At 40.3% G+C, this 27749-nt stretch overlaps 1 protein-coding gene and 1 long non-coding RNA gene across 3 annotated transcripts in view; one reads left to right on the top strand and one right to left on the bottom strand.

Annotated features, from left to right (window-relative positions):
- The first annotated feature begins 89 nt into the window (after positions 1-89).
- Positions 90-20655, top strand: LOC137296989 (uncharacterized). Of its 2 annotated transcripts, none has more exons than XR_010957678.1 (3): positions 90-451; positions 743-827; positions 19855-20655. It is a non-coding gene; the product is annotated as an uncharacterized lncRNA (long non-coding RNA). The 2 variants fall into 2 exon arrangements; XR_010957677.1 differs by lacking the exon at positions 19855-20655 and adding an exon at positions 17143-17225.
- The window catches only part of LOC137296953 (uncharacterized), a 163600-nt gene continuing 148080 nt past the window's right edge, over positions 12230-27749 (bottom strand). Inside the window, exons 6-10 of the mRNA XM_067828874.1 lie at positions 21323-21417; positions 18818-18898; positions 17124-17330; positions 15906-16257; positions 12230-15332 (exon numbers count right to left, since the gene is read on the bottom strand). Coding sequence (XP_067684975.1) covers positions 15142-15332; positions 15906-16257; positions 17124-17330; positions 18818-18898; positions 21323-21417 — 926 coding nt within the window. The 3' untranslated portion in view covers positions 12230-15141. The remainder of the gene's footprint in view (positions 15333-15905; positions 16258-17123; positions 17331-18817; positions 18899-21322; positions 21418-27749) is intronic.

Here is a 27749-nt window from a genome sequence, read left to right as displayed (position 1 = left end):
ACACAGATAAACCATTGAAGGACCCGAAATAAGGTTAACACGAACAACCTGAAGAGATGAGGACTGGGGGCAGGGGAGGTAACTCTAACATATTTTGTTACTGCAAACTCGCGCACGCTTTTCAACTGGAGCACGAGCACAGGACAATGTTAGTTGTCTGCTTGCGAGAAGATGAAATTTTAAATATGAGTAACATGTAGCCTGCAGGTAAAGCTCTAGAGAAGTGCGTTGTCATAGAATTGTGGATTTCGTTTGAAATTTGTGGTAGTGAAACATTACTCAGGAAGGAGTTTCACCCGTACCCCACCCTCTCTTTCAGCAAGTTTGATGGTATAACTAGGGATTAATTTGAGTGACAGTTCATAAGTTAATGTTTTGGGAGGAGGCGGAACTCTTACCATTAGTCTTCTCCCAGAGATAACATGCAGTTCATTCCAAGAGTTCATTTGTGGTAAGTTGCAGCAGTGCCATTTGAAGAACATTATTGAATTGAGCATCATGTCTTGATTGTTAATTTGTGATTTTCTTATAAATGATATTTTTCTCGATTATAGAGCAGATTATCTCAGAAACGTTTTAAATAAATCATTGAATTCATGAAAAATACTTCTCATCCGACATTTTGAACTGTTTCAACTGATACTAATTCAGTGGGCAAGGTGATTTTGATACAGATAATATATTGGCTGACCTACCACAACCCTAAATTAATTCCTGATTATGAACTTTGTGTTTTTTTCAGGCCCATCTTGTCAGACGTTCATATGTAAATTGAGGAAGAAAAGCTTCTGACATGAGGTCTGACATATGGCCCAACACAGCAAGAGGTAACACAAGGCTTATACAATGGCCGACATAATGGTAACCTCAGATAATGGTCAGCAGACTCTGACTGGATTGATAACAGGTGGTTAGACTAATGGACCTAACTGATTCATGCCATTTCCCCCTCGACCCCCCCCCCCCCCCCCATATACAACGAAAGGGATAGATTTGTACCCTTAACCCCCTTCGTTTGTTTTTTTTATCATTCTATGCAGAAAAACATAGGCCCGTGTTTTTGATAAAAGCCTATGTGTAAACCCTGAATCTAAACCTAACCCTAAAACCTAATATTAAACCTACCCCAGAACACAGAAATAATCCTAATAAATATAATACATGAGATTGTATAGTTGTTGTAATAGTCATTCATCAAAGCACCAATGTCAAAATGAAATATCAAGATTTGATATGAATCCATGCTTGACTATTGATTTATTCTCTGGCCATGTTTACCAATACATCAAAAAGTGTAAGAAAGAGTTAAAGTTTTGTTTGGTTATTACTTATCTGGTCCAGACTATTTACAGACTGCCGCCCTATGGCTGGAATATTGCTGAGTGTGGGGTAAAACTACACTCACTCACTCTGGTTAATAGTTTAGAAGATATTCTCCTGAGTTTTTATTTACACCAAGCTGTAGTAAGAAAATTAAAACGTATCTTCAGTGAATAACTTTGCAGTCAATGGAAATTAGGAAATTGTGAAAAGAACCATGATGACAACTAGCCAAATCTGAGCATTCGGACGTGTTGGCAGTCTGTTGTGATAGCCCCGTCCTTGAGTGCTGTGATGAAAAACCCACCGAGACAGCATTTACAGCTGATTCTTTGTCATTCTTTATCTTGTCTTTTCAGAAATATTCCATGGTTTGTGATGTGAACTTAAAGGTCACATACAACCAAAATATCAAACATAATTGAAACACAATTATCACTTATTTATTATATATACAATGCATTGCTGATTAAGAAAAAACAAATAAACAAAATTATAAGTGTATAATATCAAATCAAAAGTGCAATATTTTGTTCTTGGGTTTACCTCCCTTGAAATAAGCAGCTGTGATACAGAACCCCGTGAGTATGCATGCACTCATGTGTTAGGAAGCCTTTCCACACACCACTGGTTCATTTACTGATGTGCTTAGCCGGTTCTTTGTTTTGGGCATATATGTCCAATAGGAGTTAATTTCAAAGTGCATGTGGTCAATCATTGAAGTTGTGCATAGCATATTTTCATTAGCAGACATATAGGTGTCTCTTCACAGGCTTCTCTCTTTAGATAATCATGACGACAATTAGCCAAATCTTAGCATTCGGATGTGTTGGCAGTCTGTCGTGATAGCCGCTGTCCTTGAGTGCTGTGATGGTAAACTCATCCAGACGGCGTTTACAGCTGATATATTGTCATCTTTCTTTTGTCTTTAAGAACAGGTTCTGTGTTGTATAATATAGATTGAACGGTAGTCTGATAACATCTTAAGAATTGTGACTGGAGAAAATTTAAGCCGAGACCCATAATGAGAAAGCTCATACAGTGAAATTGCCAGCACCTGTCTAATCCAGCACACTGTCAAAACCGGCATAAAATTTTGGTCCCTCCATTGTACAACAATATCATGGTTATTAAAATATTGTCTAGTCCAGAACTCCTCTATTCCGTATTCCGGCACAACTTTCCAGCCCCAACAAGCTGTTTTAATTGTATTACACAATGCCACAATGCAGTCAATACTACCAGTTGTCCCACTTTAATTTTTGTTGAAGTCTTGGTGGCTTAGCGGGTTAGGCAGCTGACTTTAGGCACCAGTTGTTAGGTGCCTGACTCTGAGGGTGCGAGTTTAAGTCCAGATGGAACTCAGGTAAAAAAAAAGCACTAGAATTTGTACTTTACCATTGAAGCGTAACCCAAATAAATCAGGTTGTAGTGACTGCATGGTAAATCAAACGCTCGAAGCCAGCACGGGTATGAGCGGTCCAGTGAAGTAAATAGAAAATAAAGAGACTTTGGTTTTATTGACCCATCAGTTGCTTGTGTGTCATGATGGCTAGACCATCTCAGAGGGTACGTTGGGAGTTAACACCCTTTAAAAAGAATCAACTTCTCAGTGACTTTGTTACTCTTCCTAGGCAGTCTCAAAAAGAAACAAAACTTAACAGTTAAAATATCAAATAGGCAGGCAAACTGTTAGGGACATTTTGAAAAAGCATGATGTTAATCGATCCACGATAAAATTTTAGCCATGTTTGAAAATGATTGTCACTGTCTAATCTGGCACCCTATCTAAATCGGAATATATTTCAGTCCCGAGAGGTGCTGGTTGAGACTGCTATTTGTCCATTGTTTCATTGTACTGCTATTTGTCCTGTTTATGATACCTGTATTTCTTTCGCAGCTGTACTTGTAAAAACCTCTTGGTACTGATAGACAATGATTACAAAAGACTTTTTTGAAGTAGGATCTGTTATACAAACTCCACTTAAAGTCCTTTTTTCTCTCCCTCCTTTAAACAACCATGATGACAACTAGCCAAATTTGAGCATTCGGATGTGTTGGCAGTCTGTCGTGATAGCCCCGTCCTTGAGTGCTGTGATGAAAAACCCATCGAGACAGCGTTTACAGCTGATACTTTGTCATCCCTCTCTGGTCTTTAAGAACAAGTTTCATGTTTAAGATCTTTTATGGATAAACCTTCTTTAATCTTTTACATGCAGCATTTCAAGGTCATTCCAGATCCTCCATCAGGTGAACATTGAGATCTGGAATGACCCCGAAACATTGTGTGTAAAAGATTAAAGAAGATTTATCCATAAAAGATCTTGATCATCAATAAAAACTTCTAAATGCTGCTAAAATGCTGCTGACATCAAGTTCCATGTTGTATAATATGAACTGAACAACAATCTGCAGACATCGTAAGATTCATCAAAGTCCATATGGAATCATAACTGAAGAAAATTTAATTTACATTAATGTCATGATCATTAAAACATTGTCTAGTCCAGCACATGTCTATTAAGTATTCTGGCACGATTTTCTGGCCCCAACAAGCTATTTTAATTGTAATGAACTTTTTCTAATCCAGCATGGGTTTGTGCAGTCCAGTAAAGGACCCCTAATCCTCTACACCAATTAATCCTCTTGATATACACGATAAATCAGGAAGTAGTGATTGTGTGGTAAATCAAACGCTGTAAGTGAGCATGGGTATGAGCTGTCCAGTGAAGTAAATAGTACGTTTTGGTTTTATTGACTTGTCAGTCACCTTGTGCGTCATTAAGGAGAGACTATCTAAGTGGGTACGTTTAGAGTTAACACTTTTTAAAAAAAGACTTTTTGAAGTCAGCTTATAAGTGACTTTGATACTCTTCCTTGTCCTTCTCAAAATAAAGTCTTGCAGTTAAATGTCCAATGAGCAGGTAAACTGTTTTTAGACATTTTGGAAAAGCAGAATGTTTATCGATTCACGATAAAATGGCAGCCTTGTTGGAAAATGTGTGATCAGTATCCTGTCTAAACCAGAATTTTATTTCAGTCTCGAGAGGTGCCAGTTTAGACAAGTTTCATTGTACCTCTGTTTGTCCTGTTTATGATACCAGTATTTCTTTTGCAACTGTACTTGTAAAAACCTCTTGGTACTGATACTAATGATTACTGTGAAGGGTGTTGAAGTAGGGTCGGTTGTACAAGCTGGCTGAACTGACAATATAAGCACCAAGTGTGATGTCTTCAGATGTTATGGAGTGATATCAGGGTCACAACAACCTCCTTTTACTCTTTTCTTTTCACCTGCTCTCAATCCTTTAAACAACCATGATGACAACTAGCCAAATCTGAGCATTCGGATGTGTTGGCAGTCTGTCTAGATAGCCCTGTCCTTGAGTGCTGTGATGAAAAAAACAAATCGAGACAGCGTATACAGCTGATATATTGTCATCCTTTCTCTTGTCTTTGTGGAGATGTTTTATGTGAACTATAAATAGACAGCTTGAGACTTGAAACCCGAGTAAGAGTAATAAAACAATAAGCTCCATAAATCTTGTAGGTTATTTTTCACTATATTTTGTTTTAATGCTGTATGTTTAAAATGTCGTCTCTATTATGTCCTATTGACCCGTGAAGATCCGGGGTAGAATAGGCCGTCAGCAACCCATGCTTGCCATAAAAAGGTATCTATGCATTTCATAAGAGACAACTAACGGGATCGGGTGGTCAGGTCGCTGACTTGTTTGACACTGTGATATTTGCTGAAATATTACTAAAAACAGATTAGAACTAAACTCACTCATTCACTTTCTCTAAGGGTATCAAGGAAACATTATATCTATATGATTATTTGTAGGTTATCACTAGTATTTTGCTGTTGTAAGAGGTGACTAACGGGATTGGGTGGTCAGGCTTACTGACTTGATTGAAACATCATCGATTCCCAGTTGTGCAGATCGATGCTCATGTTGTTGGTCACTGGATTGTCCAGACTCGATTATTTACAGACCGCCGCCATATAGCTGGAATATTGCTGAGTGAGGCAAAAAACTAAACTCACCCAATCACTAGTATTTTGCTTTCTTGTCTATGATGTGTGGTCCGTTGTCTGACAGGATATCAACTAGCAGACCAGTAACTCTTCTCCAAACTTAGGGGTGGTGGAGTAGCCTAGTGGTTAAAGTGTTAGCTTATGATGAAGACCTGGGTTCAACTCCCCACATGAGTAACGTGTCGTAAGCACAGTGATATGGCTGGAAAATTGCTAAAAGCAGTCTAATACAAAACCCACACTCACTGTCCAATTATATATATCAGCAAAATTTCTTAAATTTCTCTGTAAAGTTGGAGTAACCATGTCCCATGAAACTGACCAACACTGAAGGCAGGACAAGTATATTTCTCATTGTGAGTTTAGATTTATTGGAATTTTGTTATTTTAAGTTAATGGTATTTAGAAATGTACATTCAACACTAGAATATCTTTGAAAACTGAACTCTGCTCCAAAAGATGCTGACTATATTGTGAGAAAGGATTAAAAAAAACAAAAATCTCTGAAACTGTTGAAACCTAGGCAGAAGATAGTCCTAGTGTTAAGGTTGGCTGCCATTGGTATATGGGCTATTTTGCTATATATACTCTGCTACGTTAAATGCAATCTCTGCAATTTGTGTAATACATGGATTGGGTGTAACACATATAACAGGAAGCATGGATTGGTGAGAACCCATGATCATGGCTTCTGATCACATTTCTATATAATTGTTATCCAGCAGCAGTTCAAAGGGTGCAAGCCTTCCTATCATGTTACGATGACACACCACAATATGGCTGGAAGTCTGTCCAAAGGGAGAATAAACCCATCTCACTCACTCCCAAACCTGTGAAGATCCAGGTTAGAACTGATCTTCAGTAATCCATGTTTACAGTAAGAGGTGACTAACGGGATTGGGTGGTACAGCTCGGTTGATACTTGTCATCATATCACACTTGTGTTGATCGATGCTTATGCTGTTGATCATTGGATTGTCCAGTCCAGACTTGAATACTTGCTGACAACCATATAACTACAATATTACCGAGTGCGGTGTATAAATACACCGACTGACTGACTGACTGACTGACTCACAAACATACATAAAGTGAGTGTTGAGCCTGAAATAGTGACTAATGATGTACGGCATGAATTGGATTCCTTTCACTGGATTCAATGCTGCATATTTTATGAAGTCTCTGGTACCCTATGGGCCTTTCTCACTGTGAGGAGTGAAAGTTGCAGACTGAGTTATCTCCCTTGTATTAGTTTGGCTTGTCAGCTGTTAATTTGTATCCACAGTCGGGTTAGTTTGCATGGGTCTCTGTTAGGCTAAATAAAAACAAAAAAAGAAATGTTTCTTGGGCATCAATGTGTCACTTTTATATGTGCGCATAACAATTTTTTATTGCCTTTTAAAAAAAAAAATTAACTGCGTCCTGATCATCCATTTGTCCACTTTAAAGATGAGTGTCTGTAATGAGTGTGACTGAATCTGCAACTCATTAACTTCCCAAACTGTATTTCTGAGAGAGAAAAAATGTAAATCTGTTCATCCCTGATAATTATTTATCTATCAAAAATTAAAAATAAAGTCCCAATTACCCTTGTCACTTTTGAAGGAAATGTGCCTGAGAAACAATAAATATTTTTTATGCAGCCTTACACAATCACGTTCCCTTGTTAGTGTGATGGGCACTTCCCTGGATTTGTGGATGGCATTGTTGGGGATTTATTCAAAATACCAACCAAAGTACCAGTAGTGGGGAGTGTAGGAAAGAAGATTATATGGAATTTTTTTAAGTTTCACTGCACAGAAATATCACATTAGTTATCTCATTGATTTTGGGAAGTGTGCTATTTAAATTTTGGAATTTGGAGTATGGTTTGTGCTGTTACGTGAATTTCATCATCACCGGTATTCCATTTCCTCAATCATTACACCTTGGACCCATCAACCCTCCCCTGTCTCTCCTTTCTCTTCCATTTTGGCTTCTCTTGGTCCAATTCCCTGCAACCTATGGTCCCATGTCCTCAGTTCTCTCTCTCCATCACCACCTTCCTCCGAACCTTTGGTCCCATTTCATCAATGATCTCTCTCCATGGTCCCATCACCTCCTTCCTCCCAACCTTTGGTCCCATTTCATCAATGATCTCCCTCCATGGTCCCATCACCTCCTTCCTCCCAACCTTTGGTCCCATTTCATCAATGATCTCTCTCCATGGTCCCATCACCTACTTTCTCCCAACCTTTGGTCCCGTTTCATCAATGAGCTCTCTCCATGGTCCCATCACCTACTTTCTCCCAACCTTTGGTCCCATTTCATCAATGATCTCCCTCCATGGTCCCATCACCTCCTTCCTCCCAGCCTTTGGTCCCCTTTCATCAATGAGCTCTCTCCATGGTCCCATCACCTACTTTCTCCCAACCTTTGGTCCCGTTTCATCAATAATCTCCCTCCATGGTCCCATCACCTCCTTCCTTCCAACCTTTGGTCCCGTTTCATCAATGATCTCCCTCCATGGTCCCATCACCTCCTTCCTCCCAACCTTTGGTCCCGTTTCATCAATGATCTCCCTCCATGGTCCCATCACCTCCTTCCTTCCAACCTGTGGTCCCGTTTCATCAATGATCTCCCTCCATGGTCCCATCACCTCCTTCCTCCCAACCTTTGGTCCCATTTCATCAATGATCTCCCTCCATGGTCCCATCACCTCCTTCCTCCCAACCTTTGGTCCCATTTCATCAATGATCTCTCTCCATGGTCCCATCACCTTCTTCCTCCCATCCTTTTGTCCCATTTCATCAATGATCTCCCTCCATGGTCCCATCACCACCTTCCTCCCAACCTTTGGTCCCCTTTCATGAATGAGCTCTCTCCATGGTCCCATCACCTACTTTCTCCCAACCTTTGGTCCCGTTTCATCAATGATCTCCCTCCATGGTCCTATCACCTCCTTCCTCCCAACCTTTGGTCCCATTTCATCAATGATCTCCCTCCATGGTCCCATCACCTCCTTCCTCCCAACCTTTGGTCCCATTTCATCAATGATCTCCCTCCATGGTCCCATCACCTTCTTCCTCCCATCCTTTGGTCCCATTTCATCAATGATCTCCCTCCATGGTCCCATCACCTCCTTCCTTCCAACCTTTGGTCCCATTTCATCAATGATCTCCCTCCATGGTCCCATCACCTCCTTCCTCCCAACCTTTGGTCCCATTTCATCAATGATCTCTCTCCATGGTCCCATCACCTTCTTCCTCCCATCCTTTGGTCCCATTTCATCAATGATCTCCCTCCATGGTCCCATCACCTCCTTCCTTCCAACCTTTGGTCCCATTTCATCAATGATCTCTCTCCATGGTCCCATCACCTTCTTCCTCCCATCCTTTGGTCCCATTTCATCAATGATCTCCCTCCATGGTCCCATCACCACCTTCCTCCCAACCTTTGGTCCCCTTTCATGAATGAGCTCTCTCCATGGTCCCATCACCTACTTTCTCCCAACCTTTGGTCCCATTTCATCAATGATCTCCCTCCATGGTCCCATCACCACCTTCCTCCCAACCTTTGGTCCCCTTTCATGAATGAGCTCTCTCCATGGTCCCATCACCTACTTTCTCCCAACCTTTGGTCCCGTTTCATCAGTGATCTCCCTCCATGGTCCCATCACCTCCTTCCTCCCAACCTTTGGTCCCATGTCATCAATGATCTCTCTCCATGGTCCCATCACCTCCTTCCTCCCAACCTTTGGTCCCATTTCATCAATGATCTCCCTCCATGGTCCCATCACCACCTTCCTCCCAACCTTTGGTCCCATTTCATCAATGATCTCTCTCCATGGTCCCATCACCTCCTTCCTCCCAACCTTTGGTCCCATGTCATCAATGATCTCTCTCCATGGTCCCATCACCTCCTTCCTCCCAACCTTTGGTCCCATTTCATCAATGATCTCCCTCCATGGTCCCATCACCTCCTTCCTCCCAACCTTTGGTCCCATTTCATCAATGATCTCTCTCCATGGTCCCATCACCTCCTTCCTCCCAACCTTTGGTCCCCTTTCATCAGTGATCTCCCTCCATGGTCCCATCACCTCCATCCTCCCAACCTTTGGTCCCCTTTCATCAATGATCTCTCTCCATGGTCCCATCACCTACTTTCTCCCAACCTTTGGTCCCGTTTCATCAATGATCTCCCTCCATGGTCCCATCACCTCTTTCCTTCCAACCTTTGGTCCCATTTGATCAATGATCTCCCTCCATGGTCCCATCACCTCCTTCCTTCCAACCTTTGGTGCCGTTTCATCAATGGTCTCCCTCCATGGTCCCATCACCTCCTTCCTCCTGACCTTTGGTCCCATTTCATCAATGATCTCCCTCCATGGTCCCATCACCACCTTCCTCCCAACCTTTGGTCCCATTTCATCAATGATCTCCCTCCATGGTCCCATCACCACCTTCCTCCCAACCTTTGGTCCCATTTCATCAATGATCTCCCTCCATGGTCCCATCACCTCCTTCCTTCCAACCTTTGGTCCCGTTTCATCAATGATCTCCCTCCATGGTCCCATCACCACCTTCCTCCCAACCCTTGGTCCCGTTTCATCAATGATTTCCCTCCATGGTCCCATCACCTCCTTCCTCCCAACCTTTGGTCCCGTTTCATCAATGATCTCCCTCCATGGTCCCATCACCTCCTTCCTCCCAACCTTTGGTCCCATTTTATCAATGATCTCCCTCCATGGTCCCATCACCTCTTTCCTCCCAACCTATTGTTCCATTTCATCAATGATCTTTCTCCATGGTCCCATCACCTCCTTCCTCTCGACCTTTGGTCCCCATTTTCCTTATTTATCTCACTCCTTAGTCCCATCACCACCTTCCTCCCGACCCATGGCCCAATGTCCTCAATCACTTCTTTCCATGGTTCCATCACCGCCTTCCTTCCTCCTTTTGGTCCCATATACTATAGAATTCTGTGAAGAGATGTTTTCTGTTTGTCAATTTAAAGATGAATCAAGGTGCATAACTTGAAAGGTTTTCACAAAGCTGGTTGTACCTTACATTAGGAGGTGATTTGAGGCTTCCATGAATTGCAGTGTATCTACCAGTGCATGCCCAGTGTGGACAAGACATTAATCAGATTACTGATTACTGTATCCATGTTTTTAAGACAATTGTTTCAATTGCAATTAAATGACTAATGGGATCAGGTGTACAGGCTTGCTACCTTTTTGACACATTGTGGCCCAGTTGTGTAGGCCTATGCTCATGATGTTGATCACTGGATTGTCTGGTCCAGACATTTACAGGCAGCCACCATTAAGCTGGTATATTCTGAGTGCTCTGTTATAATTGCGCTTGGCATTATGTCAGTTATATCACAATTTAAGGATGCCACGTATCTGCTTGACACAATATTGCTAAAAGCAGTGTAAAATTAAAATAACTCACTCATTCTATGGATGCACATCTTATTACAGTATGTAATGTTTCTGTATAGAAGCTAACAGTTACCAAGCAAGTGATGTACAGTGCTGTTGGTACAGCGTTTAGATGCAGCCAAAGAAATAGGGATAATTAAAACACAGTTACAATTTATTTATGAAGTGTAACAGAGTGCTGGTTGTGAAAAAAAAAAAAAAAAGAGAAGAAATTTAGTGTTAAATCGAAAAAGCAAAATTTTGTACTTGGGTTTCCATTCCTCAAAATGAAGCACCTGGAATACCGAACCCAGTGAGAGGGGGTGTGCCAGCACTCGAAAATAACGAAGACTTTCATTAACTGGTTCATTGCGGGTTTGTTGAGGGCTCTTTGTCTGGCTTACAGTCTGATAGATGTTATGTTCAACTTGCATGAGGTCAGTGGTTGAATTTGTGTTTTGCATATTGTCATACGCACAGAGGCATGCAGAAACATTGGTGCCAATAAAACATACATTCATTGACTTTTTTTCTGTGAAAGAGTTGGCTTATCAGAATCAACATGGGTCTTTTTTTCATTTAGCAAGTAGATTATTTGCTTGTTTGTGTACACAACCAAGACTAGAATGCTTCTGCTCACGATCTCATAATCCAGGCATCGTGCTTCAGTCTGCACCATCTTATTCACTGCTTGCACAGCATAGCACAGCACAACTGTTGAAACAACTCATCACCCCTGCTGGGGTGGAATTAAGCGAATCATTTCATTTAAGTGAATCAAACTCTGAATTCGAGGGAGTTTTTTGCATCACGTTTTTCAACTTAATAAGTGGACTTTGCATTTTTGAAATGTTACCGAAATGTATCACAGTTTGGAAAGTTGTTTTGAGTTGCAGGTAATGTTATGTGTATACAGTTAAAGTGCAGGCTGATATGTTGATTGATGTGAATAAACACATAGACAAGTAGAACTGGTAGTGTCCGTCATTTAGGAAATTGGATCCATCTGCTATAGAGAGCTTTCATTTCCAGTTGAGATAATGTCCATTGGACATTCTTTGCAATCCTTTTTCAGAAGCCTTGTGTTCTCAATATTTGTTTACCTTGAATTATACAATAATATATTCTACAACTCATCAGTTCAAAGACTCAAGTCCTGGGGTAGAATAGGGCTTCAGCAACCCATGCTTGCCATAAAAGGTGACTATGCTTGTCGTAAGAGGCGACTAGCAAGATCAGGTGAACAGGCTCGCTGACTTGGTTGACACATGTCATTGGTTCCCAATTGCACAGATTGATGCTCATGCTGTTGGTCACTGTATTGTCTGGTCCTGACACAATTATTTACAGACCGATGCCATATAGCTGGAATATTGCTGAGTGCGGTGTAAAACTAAACTCACTCACTCAAAGAGTCAAGCTCTCTGCACCAACCTTGTGTTAATGACGAAGACACAATGTGAGTTGTACATCTTTATTGCCCATTAACCAGAGCCATTAACAAGTGCAGAGTGTTGTACACATGCGGTGCCAGGTGCTGTGTCTAGCACCAGACATCAGTATACTGGGCGGGACGCTGCCTGCCGCGAAGACTGGACGGAGGAATCATACAAAACCTAAATGCATTTTCTTCAATCTGTATCCACCCCTTTTCATGAATCTCATAACAGTTTACGATTTCTGACATTGTTTTGACTAATAATGAATAGCAACTGATAATTCATGGAATCTGCTGCTTTTCTTCATGTCATCTTTTTATAAAATGTATGTATCACCATCCAACCAAAAGGTGCAAAAGAACTACATGAAATATATTTTTTGTTCCTTAAACCAATTTTCAGACTAATGTTAATAATCTATTGCGCCTCACTCAACTTGTGTCCAAATACAAAATTTGTGGCATACTGTTTTCATATGGAAGAGAGACAACTCTTGATGGACAAATCTTTGGCATTCTAAGGTAATCTGACTATAAAATACTTGATTTCAAATAATACAAGAAACATATCACAGGAAGCTTTTCAGTGCAAAGCAAAATACAATAACAAATATATATAATATATAGTAGATAACCATGATAAATCTATACACAAATACATAATATCAACAATACAATTTATGCTGAATAGCTGCTGATACAACGCTAAATGTGCTAATCCATGTACATGTTGTATTTCTTCATTAATTCAGAACGTAAAACTCTTTCCAGAGTTGAAAATTATGATATTGACAAAACATTGAAAATCATGGAAAGGTGTTTCTATTTTTGTCCTTGAATGCAGAACCCTGTGCATTGACATATAAAGTGTTTACTTCTGCATTTACATCATCTCCAAGTCTGAATTTCCAACTTTTGCTTGTTTTAAAATCTTTAGTTTTGTTAAAATTAATGCTGAGCATAGTTTGCCATTTCTATGCCCAGGGAGCAAGATGGGACATGTTTCAACACGAGGTTAGAATAAAAATTTTGCCCGATCTGTAAAATCCATTCTCCACACACCAGGGTATTTGCTCCGCGCTAATATGCATGTTGGCTAATTATACAATGACATGAGCTGTTGTGTGCTGTCTGTGGTCCCATGGATAAATATTTTACAAGTTCAGGAAGACTACATGGAAAGAAGGACCACAGATTGTATCTACAACTGTTGCCATACTTGAAGGGACATTTGAAGTAATGGAATGCTTAGCAAAACCTGTTCCAGGTTAAGTGCGACTTTAGTTTTATAACTTTTGTTTAATACCTGGTAATAAGGTCTTACTGGAATATTAATTGGAAGTTAAAGCTGACATGTTCATAAAGAACACTTGTTACGAATACTTGTAATTTTTAATGAACTGACAGATTTTCAGTTTTAAGATGGGCCATCTATAGATATGACCAGTATTGAGGTCTACTCTCAGTATAAGGGTGCTTCAAAAACCTCCGAACACCCTTTTTAATATCTGACCCATCCCTAACCAATTTTCAATGGCAAAAACATTATAAATGTATATATTCTGTAAGTGAAACATGAAAAGGGTTTTAGTAGTTTTCCATATCTAACCCTGCACATGCGTGTATATGTATTTGTCAGTCAAAGGACTTGTAAAGTAAACACAAGGGTTACCTCCCCTCAAGTCATCAGGCTCCTGAAAGCAAGGCAAGTCCTTTAATATAGAGTTAAGATTTACTATACTGTGTTGGCTTTATAAATGGTGTATAACGTTTGCAAACTAAGACTGTCAGATAAGCTTGAAATGAATTATATATTTATTTACCTATTTTATCAAAGAAATGTTTGTTTTTCTCCTCCTGTGAAACTTTTGATTCACAAATGACAAAATGTCCATATAACCTATAAGCTAAGGAGTTACTGAACACTTGAGGTTACTCAGATGCCATCATAACTCTTAAACCTGACAATATGACAGTAAATAATTGTGGTCGTCTGTTGGTTTATGAGATTGACTAACAAACAAAACCAAAGATCAGGGATGGCAACAGTTAAAGTGATCTCAGCTGAAAATCTGCTGGGTGTCTTGGGCGAAAACAATCTAAGAAGTTACAGTGAAATTCTGAAATTTGGTAGCCCAAGACATTCAGTGCAAAATTGCCATCCCTGAAAGCCAGAAAAAAATCTTAATATTTTTTGTTAGACTAATCTCTTGTATAACCAATTTTACAATAATTGTTGGCAAGATTAATGTAAAATTTGCAAAATTTATATATTTTGCTAAAAAGAGTTAAGACTAGTTTGTAACTTCATTACTGTCAAGTATTACTGTTTACTTGATAAATTACTCATTTTCAACTCCAATAGTCCCTGGTATCTGCTTCAGTTTTGGTAGGCCTCTCAACGTATTTCTGCATCTGACATTCCACACTTATACTGCAGTCTAATCATCTCTACCAAATGTAACTTTGGCTGTTGGAATACGTTGGTAAGACTTTGTATCAAACATGTTCATGAATCTGTTTGCTCCATGCAATTGAAATGTGAAAAATATAATTAAAGCATAAAATATAAATACAAAACAATGTTTTTCCAAATACTGATGATAATAAGTGCAGTTTAAAAATAGAGTACCTCATCTGCTTCAAACCACATCAAATAGGTGGAGTTATAAAATTATTTTCTGATCTACCAATTTCTTCATGTATATAGCAACAAAGCAGAGAAACAGATGAGGAACGGCTTGAGCATTTATATATGTATCAGGCTAATAATACTTGCTGATAATGCAGAAATGTAGAATATAATACTAGGATAATGAATATTGAATACAGTATAAATATTCAGAGTCATGAATCTATCAAGCTTATTAAGTCAAAATGTCAGTTTGCGTTGTATATATGTCGTGACCATTCATGGCCACTTGCGTCCATTGATTAGGATGACATGACAACTGGCCACATCTTCATGCGGCCATGTTGAAACTCGCCGTCTCCCTCTGTGGCCACTTCTTTCTTATATTCCACCAGAGCATTCATGCTGAGGGGCTGCCAGTCTGAGGTGAAGCGACGAATCATGTCCTGTTTAGATGTATCTGTTGCAGAACGATCTAAACCCAGAGAAGAACCTGGAAGAAAACAGAGTCGTAACGCTATTTTTGTCATGGCTTGAGGCTTGAATAATAATCTTATAATGTATACAGAGCACCTGTTCTGCCTTGCAGTAACGCATGGTGAGGTCAGATCTGGGTGCTGGGGACCTCATCTGTAAGGTGAGACCAGATGGAGGTGCTGGGGACCTCACCTGCCTTCAGTCAACCATCATGAGATCATATCTAAGTGTTAGGGACTAGATTTTGATGCTAGGGACCTCACCTGCCTTGAATCAAACCAGATCTGTTATCTTATCAACCTTTGAGACATACTTTTTGGGCCTGATCTGTCTTGGAACCACAGACCGTACCGGACCCGGACCCGGACCCGGACCCGGACCAGGACCAGGACCAGGACCAGGATCAGGATACATACTCAACCCAAAGAACACAACTGCTGCATGGGTACTTTCAAGTTGATCCATCTTGGGATCACCCTGTGAGACAAGGTTCTTCATGTTATCTACCCCAAATCCACCCCTGGGGCCCAACAAGAGTTATGAGAGACACATGACAGCAATGGAAAAGGCAGCATCCTAATCTGTGTACCTCTCTCCTCAGGCTCCGACAACCGAGATTCTATGAAACCCAAGCTGGACTGAGCTTTGACGGATGGCATACGGCTGTGAGCAGTCGGCAGGTCCTTTCGCTCTCTGCGCTCACGGAAGTTCTTGGCAAACTCTCCTGGGACTTCAGTATCCTTCTCAGTGAGGAACTGAAGCTTGAACTTCTCTCTCTCTGTCTGCCTGGGAGGTGGCAGGATGGCATCTGCCGGGACGGGTGATTCATCACAATTCTTTTCATCTGCTGTGATATGGAGGCTGGCATCAGATTTGCCATCAGTCAGCATCTTCTCGGTTCTGTTTGTCAACCACTTTACATATGCTGGCTCCGATGTATCCTGGAATTGAGATACATTCCATTGTTAATCTCCATTGCATCCAACTCTTCAGTCTGCTGTCCATGAACAAAGACTGAAAGCCACTAGAAACCTATTCTAAAGTCAGAAGAATGCAGTATCTTTAAGGGTGTCCCATGTTATCACAACCAACATAATAATGTTAAGCCTTAAAGTAAGATTTCATCTGTCCATTTGATAAGTGCATCAAACTGCTTGGAAATGTTTCATCCAGCCATGCAACCACTACATTTCTGATTGAAACAAACATGCAAACGTAAATTGCATCTGTAAGAAATATCTCGGCATCCTGAACAAAAGTTATTAAACCACACAACTATCAGGATAGTGGCTTGGAAATGACAAACATATCAACCAGACAAACAAGTGATCATTATGATGGCTTCCAGAATGTTTGGTATGATGATACAAAGGACAGTGTCCGTTCCTTTGGTCTGACCATCTGATCAAGGGTGAGGGTGAGTTTAGTTTTACTCTGCACTCAGCAATATACCAGCCATATGGTGGCAGTCTGTAAATAATCAAGTCTGGACCAGACAATCCAGTGATAAAAAACATGAACATCGCTCTGCGCAATTGGGAACTGATAAAATGTGTCAACCAAGTCAGCCAGTCTGACCACCCGATCCCATTAGTTGCCTTTTACGATAAGCACAGCAGTCTTTTATAGCAAGCATGAGTTGCTGAAAGACCTATTCTACTCCGGGACCTTCATGGGTTCCATCTGATGAATCTATTGGGGTGCCTTGTAGGACAAACATGGGTTGTGATTGTGATGGACTATATAACTATATATACCCTCGACTACCCGCTGGTGCAGGTCTTGTGTGACATACAAGTCCACTTACTGACATACTCTCCATCCAGGATGGCATGTATCTGGCAATGTTGTCCTTGTCCCCGTCCGTGATGTCTGGGAGTGGGTTGTTGAAGAGGAGGATGTTGGTGCGGTCATTGTTGGCCTGGGAGGAGCGGTACATCAGGCCAGTCTTGTGGCGATACTTGCGGATGTTGTACAACAGTTTCTGGTCCAGCAGCTTCTTCATGTCTGGTACCTGAATCATGATCAGTAAGTTTACATTTACTCCACTAGCAATATTCCAGCAACATCATGGTAGTGGACAACAGATCTGGGCTTTACACATTGTACCCAAGTTAGGAATTGAACCCACATCTTCAGCTTGATGATTGACCACCCCCTGAATCGGAGTGAAAGGCAACTAAATTATGGCAACTGTTGGATGAGATTATTCCACCCACATCATTTCAGCCTGGAAATGATCAGACCAAGGTGATGTACAGTGATCAATACAGGGTACTAGTACAAATCTGTGGACGGTTCTTTCTCATTAGGCTTAAAGTTATCTGCTACAGAGTTGTGGTAGGCCAAAAGTTGAATCGTCCCTGACTATTGCTTGTCTTAGTTACAGTTTGAACCTTGTCTCGTTCAAGGGTTCACATACAGTGATACCCAGGCCCTACATTCTCATCGCTCTGTTGCCATCCCCTAGAGGCTCTACCCAGGTTTGACCCTTGAAAGTCTGGGGTAGGACAGGGCTTCAGCAACCCATGCTTGCCATAAAAGGCGATTATGCTTGTCGTAAGAGGCAACTAATGGGATCAGGTGGTCAAGCTTGCTGACTTGGTTGATACTGTCATCGATTCCCAATTGCACAGATTAATACTCATGTTGGTGATTACTGGACTGTCTGGTCTAGACTTGATTATTTACAGCCCACTGTCATATAGCTGGAATATTGGTGAGTGTGGTGTAAAACAAAACTCCTCTACTCAGGTTTACACATTTTAATTGGGACAGTGGACAGTTTAAAGCTTCAGAAATGCATGACTTGCAGTGCTGTGCTACTAAATTTCATCACAAGGGCAAATGATATTACAGCTGGAGAATCCTGTCAGTTTAACATAATCATTTGCTGGGCTTCTGGTGATCAATTCTGACCTGGATCATTATTGTCAAGAATACAACTGACTCACTGAAATGTTTTCAAACAGGTGTCATCTTTCAAGATACAGAATATGCTATCGGACTTTAGTTTCATTGTTAACTTCTATAAATACCCTGGTCAAAATGTGATGGGGGAGGGTGAGTGCTCTTCTTGCTTTAACAGATTAGTTAGAGATTGTGATGTCAGTCCATGTGGGGATCAGTTGACACCAAAGGGAGACAACTCCACAGACCAAGATGGCGATTCCAGATAACACAGGGACATCCTACTTGTAGTGGGTTGGTTGTTAAACGCTATACCCAGCAATATTCCAGATATGTGGTGTTGGTCTGTAAATAATAGTCTGGCCCAGGCAAGCCAGTGTTCAGCAGCATGACCATCAATATGAGTCCACCAAATCAGAGAGTCTGACCACCTAAACACGTCAGTTGCCCTTTTGAGTGTTTTTTTTTTTTTTTTTTTTTTTATCTCTATATGGTTTGATTTGGGTAGATCATCGTAATGGTGTTTGAAGGGGTTTAAATCAGAGTTGGGGGAGTTTGGTTGCAGTCAGAGGAGAGTGACAGCATACTTACATCATCTGTGGCAGTGTAGTTCCGTGTTACTGGCTTCCGGCCTAGGTTGAGTGATTCCCGCACAAAGGCGCTGTATGCCTCCTGCACACAAAACACATACATTAGTGAACATGACAAGCAAGAACGGGAGAATTATGTCAGCTTAATGTCACGTTACTATAATATTGCACTCTGACTTACCGAGAATAAACACTCACAGGAGCATCAGAATATTAACACTGATTTCAAATTAAAGAATTACATGCATGTATAGATCTTTTTAATTAAACTGTATCGCTTGCAGTGCTTTCAATGGGGTATAAAGATAGCTTCACACATAAGGTGGATGCAGTTAGAAAATGTCTAGTTGACAGTGATTGGCTTCACTGAAGTGCAATGCAGTTGGAGATAGCTTCACTATGATTGGCTGCCCTGAAGTGCGATGCAGCTGATGATTTTACTTCACAAGGAGTGGCTACCTTGAAATGGGATGCAGTAAGGGAGTCTGCTTCACAATGATTGGTTACCCTTAGGTGAGATGCAGTTAGGAAATTTCTACTTAATAGTGACTGGCTATACTGAAGTGGGATGCAGTAAGGGTGTCTGCTTCACAATTATCAGCTTCCCTGAAGTGGGATGAAGTCAGGTCTGCTTCACAATGATTAGCTACCCTGAAGTGGGATGCAGCCAGGAGGTCTGCTTCACAATGATTGGCTACCCTGAAGTGGGATGCAGTCAAGAAGTCTACTTCAGGTTTGTACAAATCAACCTTGTTGATATAGACCTGATGTGATGTGAGTTAAGCAGCCGGCAACTGGCGTTCCTACACCAGCCCTGTACTTCACTCAGTAAAATGGATGACAGGGTGATTCGTCTTCAGTATTTGTATTAGCCTGCTCACAAAATCTGTTTAACCGGAATTGATTGGTTCTGTAATTCTCCAAACAGGAATCACTCCACTCCACAGATTAAATACTTTTTGGATTGCCAATTCTTTTCAATAAAAGGGACCCAAATTTCTTTGATTTGAACTGAAATATAATCTTTCTTCATTCCAGAGGCCCAGCTCCAGCTAGGTCAATGACCGATCTGCTGGAAAAGACAATGCTGGAGGCGTTATCCCAAAGATGGAAAATTCTCAAGGGGAGAAAACTGGGTCAGTCATCATCACCATCATCATTCATGATGGAATGAATTCCAAAAACCCATTGATAATCGTTTAACATCTGACGTTGACTGACAAGTATTGATCATTGTAGCGGAAATGCAAACTGACAAGATTTCTGAAGGAGGCAATATCCTAAGGATTTACAATGCTATTCAGAGCGCAACTTCCTAAGGATAAGCTTGGACATTCGTTGACATGTTCATCTATAGAGAGATGTGTTTAGTTATTCATGTGTAGTGTTTACATTGCTTATGTGTAAATATTTTAGTACATCATACCAGATGTTAATAACGCTCCTGTTTATTGACTTTATGTGGTGGTTTGTGGAATGCCTGCTTTTGCTTGTTACAAGTTCATTGAAAAAATGTTCCATTGCTGCCTTGGGGCTGTTGTCCGACACAGCTCTGAGAACAGAGGTCGGCCTTGGTGAAAGACGACCTCTGTGGGCTGCCGTTATCTCAATCAGCTTCCACCTACAAGGCTCCACGCAGGGCATGCACTACTGTTTGTGGAGTTTATTCATGGTGATGATGAAGTTACGATGAATACAAGTGCTAACACTATGTTCTCATTGTTGGACAAATTGAGGGATCCTGACCAATAACGCTCACACAACCAGCTTGTGTCTGCTGCTGTGATGACAGCTATGCTGTAAGTCTGAGGAAGTAAAGATTGTGTGAAGAGCGATAAAGATTAGTTTCACACTGCTTTTAGGAGCAATATCATGGTGGGGAACACCAGAAATGGGCTTCACACATTGTACCCATGTGGGGAATTGAACCTGGACTTCAGTATGATGAGCTAACACTTTAACTACTAGGCTACACCAACCCCTGATTGTGAAGAAAGTTCTGTAAATGCATATATTGGAGATGGGTTAGAGGAGTGCTTAAAGTGTTTGCTTTTTAAGCCTCAGAACCTTGTTCGAATTCCCTCATGGGTTCAATGTGTAAAGTCCATTTTAGTGTGTCCCCTGTATTGACATTCCTGGAATACTGCTAAAAGTGACGTAAAAGTTACTTGCTCAATCACTCTCCATGGATGCGTATATGAGATGTCATGAGTACAACCTGTGTCTTATGTGGGTGAGTGAGCTTAGTGTTAAGCCACACTCGGCAATATTCCAGCTATATGGCAGTGATCTGTTAAAAATCAAGCCTGAACCAGACAATCTGGTGATCAAGAGCATCGGTCTGTCCAATTTAGAACCAATGACGTGTCATCCAAGTCAGCAAGTCTGACCACCCAATCCTTTAAATCGCTTCTTCCAACAAGCATGGGTTACTGAAGGACAATTTTCTAATCCAGACCTTCACATGTAGCAAGTCTCTGAATGTTTATAACATGTAAATAATTACCTTCAAGTCATGAGGAAATCTTCCATCTTCTTTGAGAAGTTTTGACTTTGATTCTCCTCTCAATGTTGTCCACAACGTCTCTGCTCCCACATGACCTGCAACAACAATGGTAGACATACAGCCTTACATCACAGTCAGGTGAATCTGACTCCAAACACAAAAATAAATATCATTTTGGGGATAACATAAACATATGTTTAGTTTAGTTGGTATAAAAAAATTACACAGTAAGTTGCTGGTCACCAAGCATCTATCAATGCACCCCAGCCATTTTGCAGTGCAGTATAAAACTAAACTCACTCACTCTATGGAAGTCCTGTATCATTTGATGTTGACTTCGTCAAGATATTTCAGTTTCTCAATCACACATTTAAATAGATATTTCAGTAATTGTTTATGCTGCACTCAGCAATACTCCTCCAATGACTGCAGTTTGTTAATAATCAAGTCTGGACCAGACAATCCAGTGACTGACATCCTGAGCATTGATGTGCACAATGGAGATGTGACATGTTTCAACAAAAGTCAGCAATCCTGACTACGCGATCCCTTTAGTCATAAATCATGTATTAATGAAAGACCATTTTAATCTGGATCTTCAGTGGTCTATGAATGTCGCTTGATATTGCTCTCAACTATTTCCACCAATTTAGATTAAAGATTAAGTGGCAAACTAAAACCCAGTCACACTGAGGATTCTTAAGTGAAACAATTCATTGGACCTGCATGTCAGACACTGTTTCCATGAAGACTCTAGGTTTTCAAATACTGATAAAATCATCCACAGAAATTCTGCAATCAATCAACTATACTGACAAGAAACAAAGTAACTATGCATAACATGAAATTGCATAAATTAAAAGTTCCTATTAAAATGATACAATAATTTTTCAAATATTTCTATCTTTTTGCATATCAAAATGGCACAACATTGAAAAATGTACAGTTACTTAATTTTTCTCACCTTCACTTACATGATTTCAAGCAGGGGAATGCAGTTTTCCTTTAACAGAACATATTTCTTTAAACTGGTCAGGTTTCATTTATCAGTGCTGACAAAATTTAGATAAAATGCCGAGTATGGATCACCATGTAAAAGAGCTGGAATGGGCTGCCATGGACCACCCTGTGACTTAAGGACCACCTGTAAACAGGCCCTCCTTGTTTTGCTGACAGTGCAACATTAACAAACAAGCAACGAGCAAGCATTGACCTCGGTGACAAAAGAGTATGGCCATGTTGTCTTGTCTACAGCTGCAGTGCACTGAACTGCAACTATTGCACAATATTCCTCTAACTTGCCCACACAAGCTTGAGGCCCTTGGGACCAGATTCTATCTTGTTCTACACATTTGAGCTGCGTGGGTGGAATAGTGTCTTGTACTTCTGCAATTTCACATTGGGGACAACAAAAACGATTTTTCGCCACACAATGTACTTAGAGGAATCAAACCCCAGTCAGGCATGACGAGGGAACACTTTAACCATTATGCTACTCTATCAGAAAGGAGGAGTATATATAATGAAAAAAATCCAAACAACTTTAAGTAAGAAACAGTGTAAGAATCTACACCAGAAGTGTGCTCTAAGCTAATTAATAAACAAAGTTGTGTGCATCATTATTGATTCATCAGGTTCTATAATTTCAATTGGAAAAAATGAAAAAGCAATTGGTTGATTGAAATGGCTAAATCAATCAATCTAAAAAACAGAACAACATATGTATATCATATAACATAAAGATCATGATCTGTTGATGCCAAGGAACATAACATTATCCTGGGGATACCAGAGCATCGACAATTTATAACATCAGATGTTACAAGATTATAAATGATATCGCTTCACGTTCAGTCTAACTGACCTCGTGGAAGCAATGTTAAAAGTCTTGAAATGGTGCATGAAGAATTACTTTCATTTGGAACGGCAGATTAATATTTGCAATCTACTCCTGACATTTTGGCTGATTATGCTCAATTCAATTTGGTCCACATGGTGATGGAGGACAGTAGTTTGGTCCTGTGCTGTGAACTGCTCCTTTGTGTTAGCCATAGGGGAGAGATCTGTTGCAACACATTAATAAAGCCGTCCCTTAGTGGAGTGAATGTTGTCTGCCTTAGTCTGCAAGTACACCAGCTATATGATGACAGCTTATGACTACTAAAGTACAGACAAGGAAAGCTGAAAACAACACATCAAACAAGTGAGAAAAAACTTGGCTGCCCTTCATGTAGACAGTAGACATGGGGTTAAGATGATGGGGAGCCTCTGGTCATCATACTGCTGTTGTTTTACAGGGAAGGTGAATGGTAGAATGATAGAAGCAGTTACCTGGACAACTTAAGTTGCACATAAACTTGTAATCAGTGTTGAAGTAGTACCACAGATTCTGCTCTGAACAGTATATTTTGCATTGGCCTGATGGTTATCAAAGCCCTCAGTGACAAAGTGCTTAAAGATCAGGCTTCATCATCAGGTAAATCTCGGCTTTGTACCCACGCCAGTGGCAGCTAAGAATGGTTTCTCTGCACAGCAAGGGAGGTAACCCTACAAAGTATGCACTTGTGTCCCCTCCAAGAGATACATATAAAAGACTTGGGTTCAAAAATCCCATTGCCTGACAAGAAAGTTTACATTTAGGGCACTAAAATAATGCTATCTTACTTATCTGTGGGCTACTAGATTATTTCCACTTATGGTTTAAAACTGCAAATAAACTTGAGTTTCATTTCATATCTACTCAAAAGTTAGCAGTTAAATTTTGCAATGATAATAAAGCAGAGTTATCTTTCTTTGCAATTTATCACTTTTCAATAATTCATCCAGTAAACATCAAATACCATGTTGATATATTCTTTCATAATTACATCGTGACAGTCATAAAATCAGGATATGTGAAAAATAGGTCAGGACAAGTTACTTTCTTCGAGTCACTTGCCCTGTTGCAGGTAGCTTTTAAAAACATAGAACCCTGAGACTGACAAAGTATGTTTTGAGGCCATTTCTAACACTATCCTGCATTATCATCGATGTCACAAGAAATGGGCTTCACAAATTTTAATACTTGTGTCACCTTCCAAGTTCCAGATCCATAAAGGTCCGGGGTAGAATAGGTCTTCAGCAGCCCATGCTTGCCATAAAAGGCGACTTTTCTTGTCATATGAGGTGACTAACGGGATTGGATTGTCAAAGTCACTGACTTAGTTGACACACGTCATCGGTCCCCAAGTGGGCATATCGATGCTGATGTTGTTGATCACTGGACTGTCTGGTCCAAAGTAAATTATTTACAGATTGCCACCACATAGCTGGAATATTGCTGAGTGAGGCAAACTAAACTCACTCACTCTTTTTTGCTTGAAGATGATTAGTCCTTAGCAAATTTTGAGTAAAATATATTATTTTTTTTATAAAGCTTCACAATTTCCAAACTAGTTTTGATCCAGTAAGTGATAGAGTTTTCTTGGTACAAGCAATTAGAGAGCAGCAAATACTTCCCATAATCCCTTGGTGCTTGGAGAAGCTGAGAAAAGTCTTTCAAGATGGCGCCAGATTTCTTTAATCTATGTGTCTTAGTCCTCATGTGAACCTAACCCATTGATTAAGAGGCCTTTAATACAATAATGGTACTGTTGAGCTAGTTAACACTGAAGCAGACCAGTAAATTGAAGCACAAGAGAAGGAATTCAGCATTACAAATATATTTCACTCTCAGTCTGTACTTTTGAACTGAAAGTCTTGAGGCAGCCAGTTTCTAGAAGTACATAGTTTGGACACATCACTTTTCTAACAAAATTGAATTTTTCTTAAAAGTTTTCCCTCCCCCTCCCCTGTAGTGCCATACATCACCAACAACGAGAAATTACTGACAATAATATTGGTGCATTGATATCAATTTGTTGTTAGGGATGAGATTATACATTTGAGCAGCGTGACAAAATGTGACCACATTATTTTTTGCAGCATGAAATTTGATAATGACCAAATAAGCTATAGCAGGCCACAGGAGGGTAAAACACACTTGGATCAATCTCAGCACTCTCTTGCCATGACGACGCAGTCCGTGTTCAAAGCAGATATTTGGCCAGGGATTATGTCGCAAGCTAGCTCTGTTCATTAGTCGGGGGTTATAAATGAGAGCTCCGCCATCATGTTGGTGGAATTTCATTGGATTAATATTGTAAACGACATCGTGTGTAGAATTATTTGTTTAGAAAACGTGACTTTTATTATTGAGTTTATCACTAACAATGAAAATACAGGATACAGACTTGGACGTAGTGTATTGTTAATTCTACTATCCTAAAAACTGATAGCTGCGTAAATGAGAAGTGTTTCCTCTTGTGCGGCGAGTGAAGGGGAACAAAAGTAATTTGTTCGCTTATTCTCTGATGGCTTTCATAATTCACACAAATAGATCAGCTTAGAGAGCAATGAATATTTGTTTCGTAGTGTAAATACTGTCACAGCATAAATGCTGTTAATCGGTAAACCCATTTTCCTAACAAATACCAATATTATCGTAGAGGGATGAGAACTATTTTCCTAAACACTATTCCTGTGTGCATTATTAGGCCAGCATAATTTAATTATTAGAGCATTGTGTGGTATCCAAAACAGGAGTGCTGCTGATGGTGTCAGGCTAGAAACATGTTTTATGTGTGAGTTAATCTTTAACATCACATCAGTGTTATTTAAGCTATATAGTGGTCACTTTATGTAAACAGAACTGTGAAGATGCTTCAGGTAGGGAAGGACATGCATACTCCTGCGAACACCTGGTGTCACCACTGACCAATGTATTGATAAAATCCATTTCCCCTCAAAAGACTGCTCATTGCTAATTGATATAAATTCACTTCAGCAAAGCCGTTGATAATCCTGGGCAGCGATGTCAATGACTAACAAATTGGAAGCGTCATTAAACAAAGGAGTCGTGATATTTTCATTATTTTAGGTTTGACCTATCTAGCGAAAATGACCTGTCAGTTGAGAATTCAAAGACAAAGAATAGCTAACATTACCACTGAAACATTGATGCTTTAGATATAACAACTGGATGTATTTCTTCTAATGCCAGACAGGCAGTAGGTTGGCAAAGTGGTTAAAGCGTTTGCGTGTCACAATGAAGACCTAGGTTCAATTCCCCACATGGGTACTACATGTGATGCCTATCTGTAGTGTCCCCCACCATGATATTGCTGGAATATTGCTAAAAGCAGCATAAAACAGGAATATTACTAAAAGTGGCATAAAACAAACTCACTCACTCAGTCTTCCAATAACAGAAAATATCCCATGTACAGATGCCACAAGATTACTGGGAACTAACCATGCATTATAGCAGTGTAAATCCCACATTTATCAACGTAATTCACCATGAAAACACAGCAAATGTATGACCTCTTTAGCAACAGTTGCAACAGTAATGAGTACTTCCTAGTTTTACTGCCCAGCAGACGAGGGCTAATATGTCATAACATTCAGTATTGTACATCTGGCCATTAACTAAAGGCCCACAATGCACATCCATAGCAACCAGATCAACAGAGACTATTGGATAAGTATCAGTGATGATTTCATCCCAATGATCCGCTGATCAGAAATAGATGCAATCTACTGATGACTGGAGGTGGTAATGCCCATCAAGTGGGGCCAGGCACAAAAAGGAGAGTTATCTCTCTTGAACTGTGATTGAGTGATAACCAAGACGTTTGTGCGCACATCTCGGGATTTCCACTTTGACAAGAACCCTTAGATCCCCAGAATGAATTGCATTTTGATTGGACAGAGAATCGGGTCTTAGTACTGATTGACTATGAGAAATATTCCATTGCCTCGTTTAGGGGACGCGTTTACGACCACATGGGAATTAGGTACAGAGTGCAAGCACGAGTCAAACCAGGCTGAAACTAGCAAACAAATCAAGATCGGAGAGATTAACGCCTCGGTCAAACTGTCAATTCATGCTTTTGTCGAGAGATCCGTGACTACAGAGAACATATCAGTATAGCTGGGATTAGTACTCTCCCAAATTTACGCTTTTTGTATACCACATCAGAATCCAATTGACGTGTTCGTATCCAACAAGCCATAAATGGCTTGTGAGATGAAATTTACGAACAGGAATGCTCTGATCAATGTTTACTGAAACGCATGTAGGGACGAGACTGGCTTAAGCCTACAACCAAACAGTGCAATCAAAAAGACTTCTACACTGCCAATGAACTAGCTAGGATTGAGGAGAATCAATAAATCAAAAGGATGTTTCTGGCTAATCATGGTTTTGGGATGCCAGTGGTGAAAATCGCAACCTTGTAACGCAAAAACCCAGGACCATTCCAGTTACATGTGTAATCATTTAATCATACTAAAACTTATCATTTTCCAGCTTAGGGAGCCATGCTTTTTTATTCTTGGAATGACA

The sequence above is a fragment of the Haliotis asinina genome, chromosome 9 (genome assembly GCF_037392515.1).
Source record: "Haliotis asinina isolate JCU_RB_2024 chromosome 9, JCU_Hal_asi_v2, whole genome shotgun sequence".
Taxonomy (NCBI): domain Eukaryota; kingdom Metazoa; phylum Mollusca; class Gastropoda; order Lepetellida; family Haliotidae; genus Haliotis; species Haliotis asinina.
This window is presented reverse-complemented; position numbering and strand designations above follow the sequence as displayed.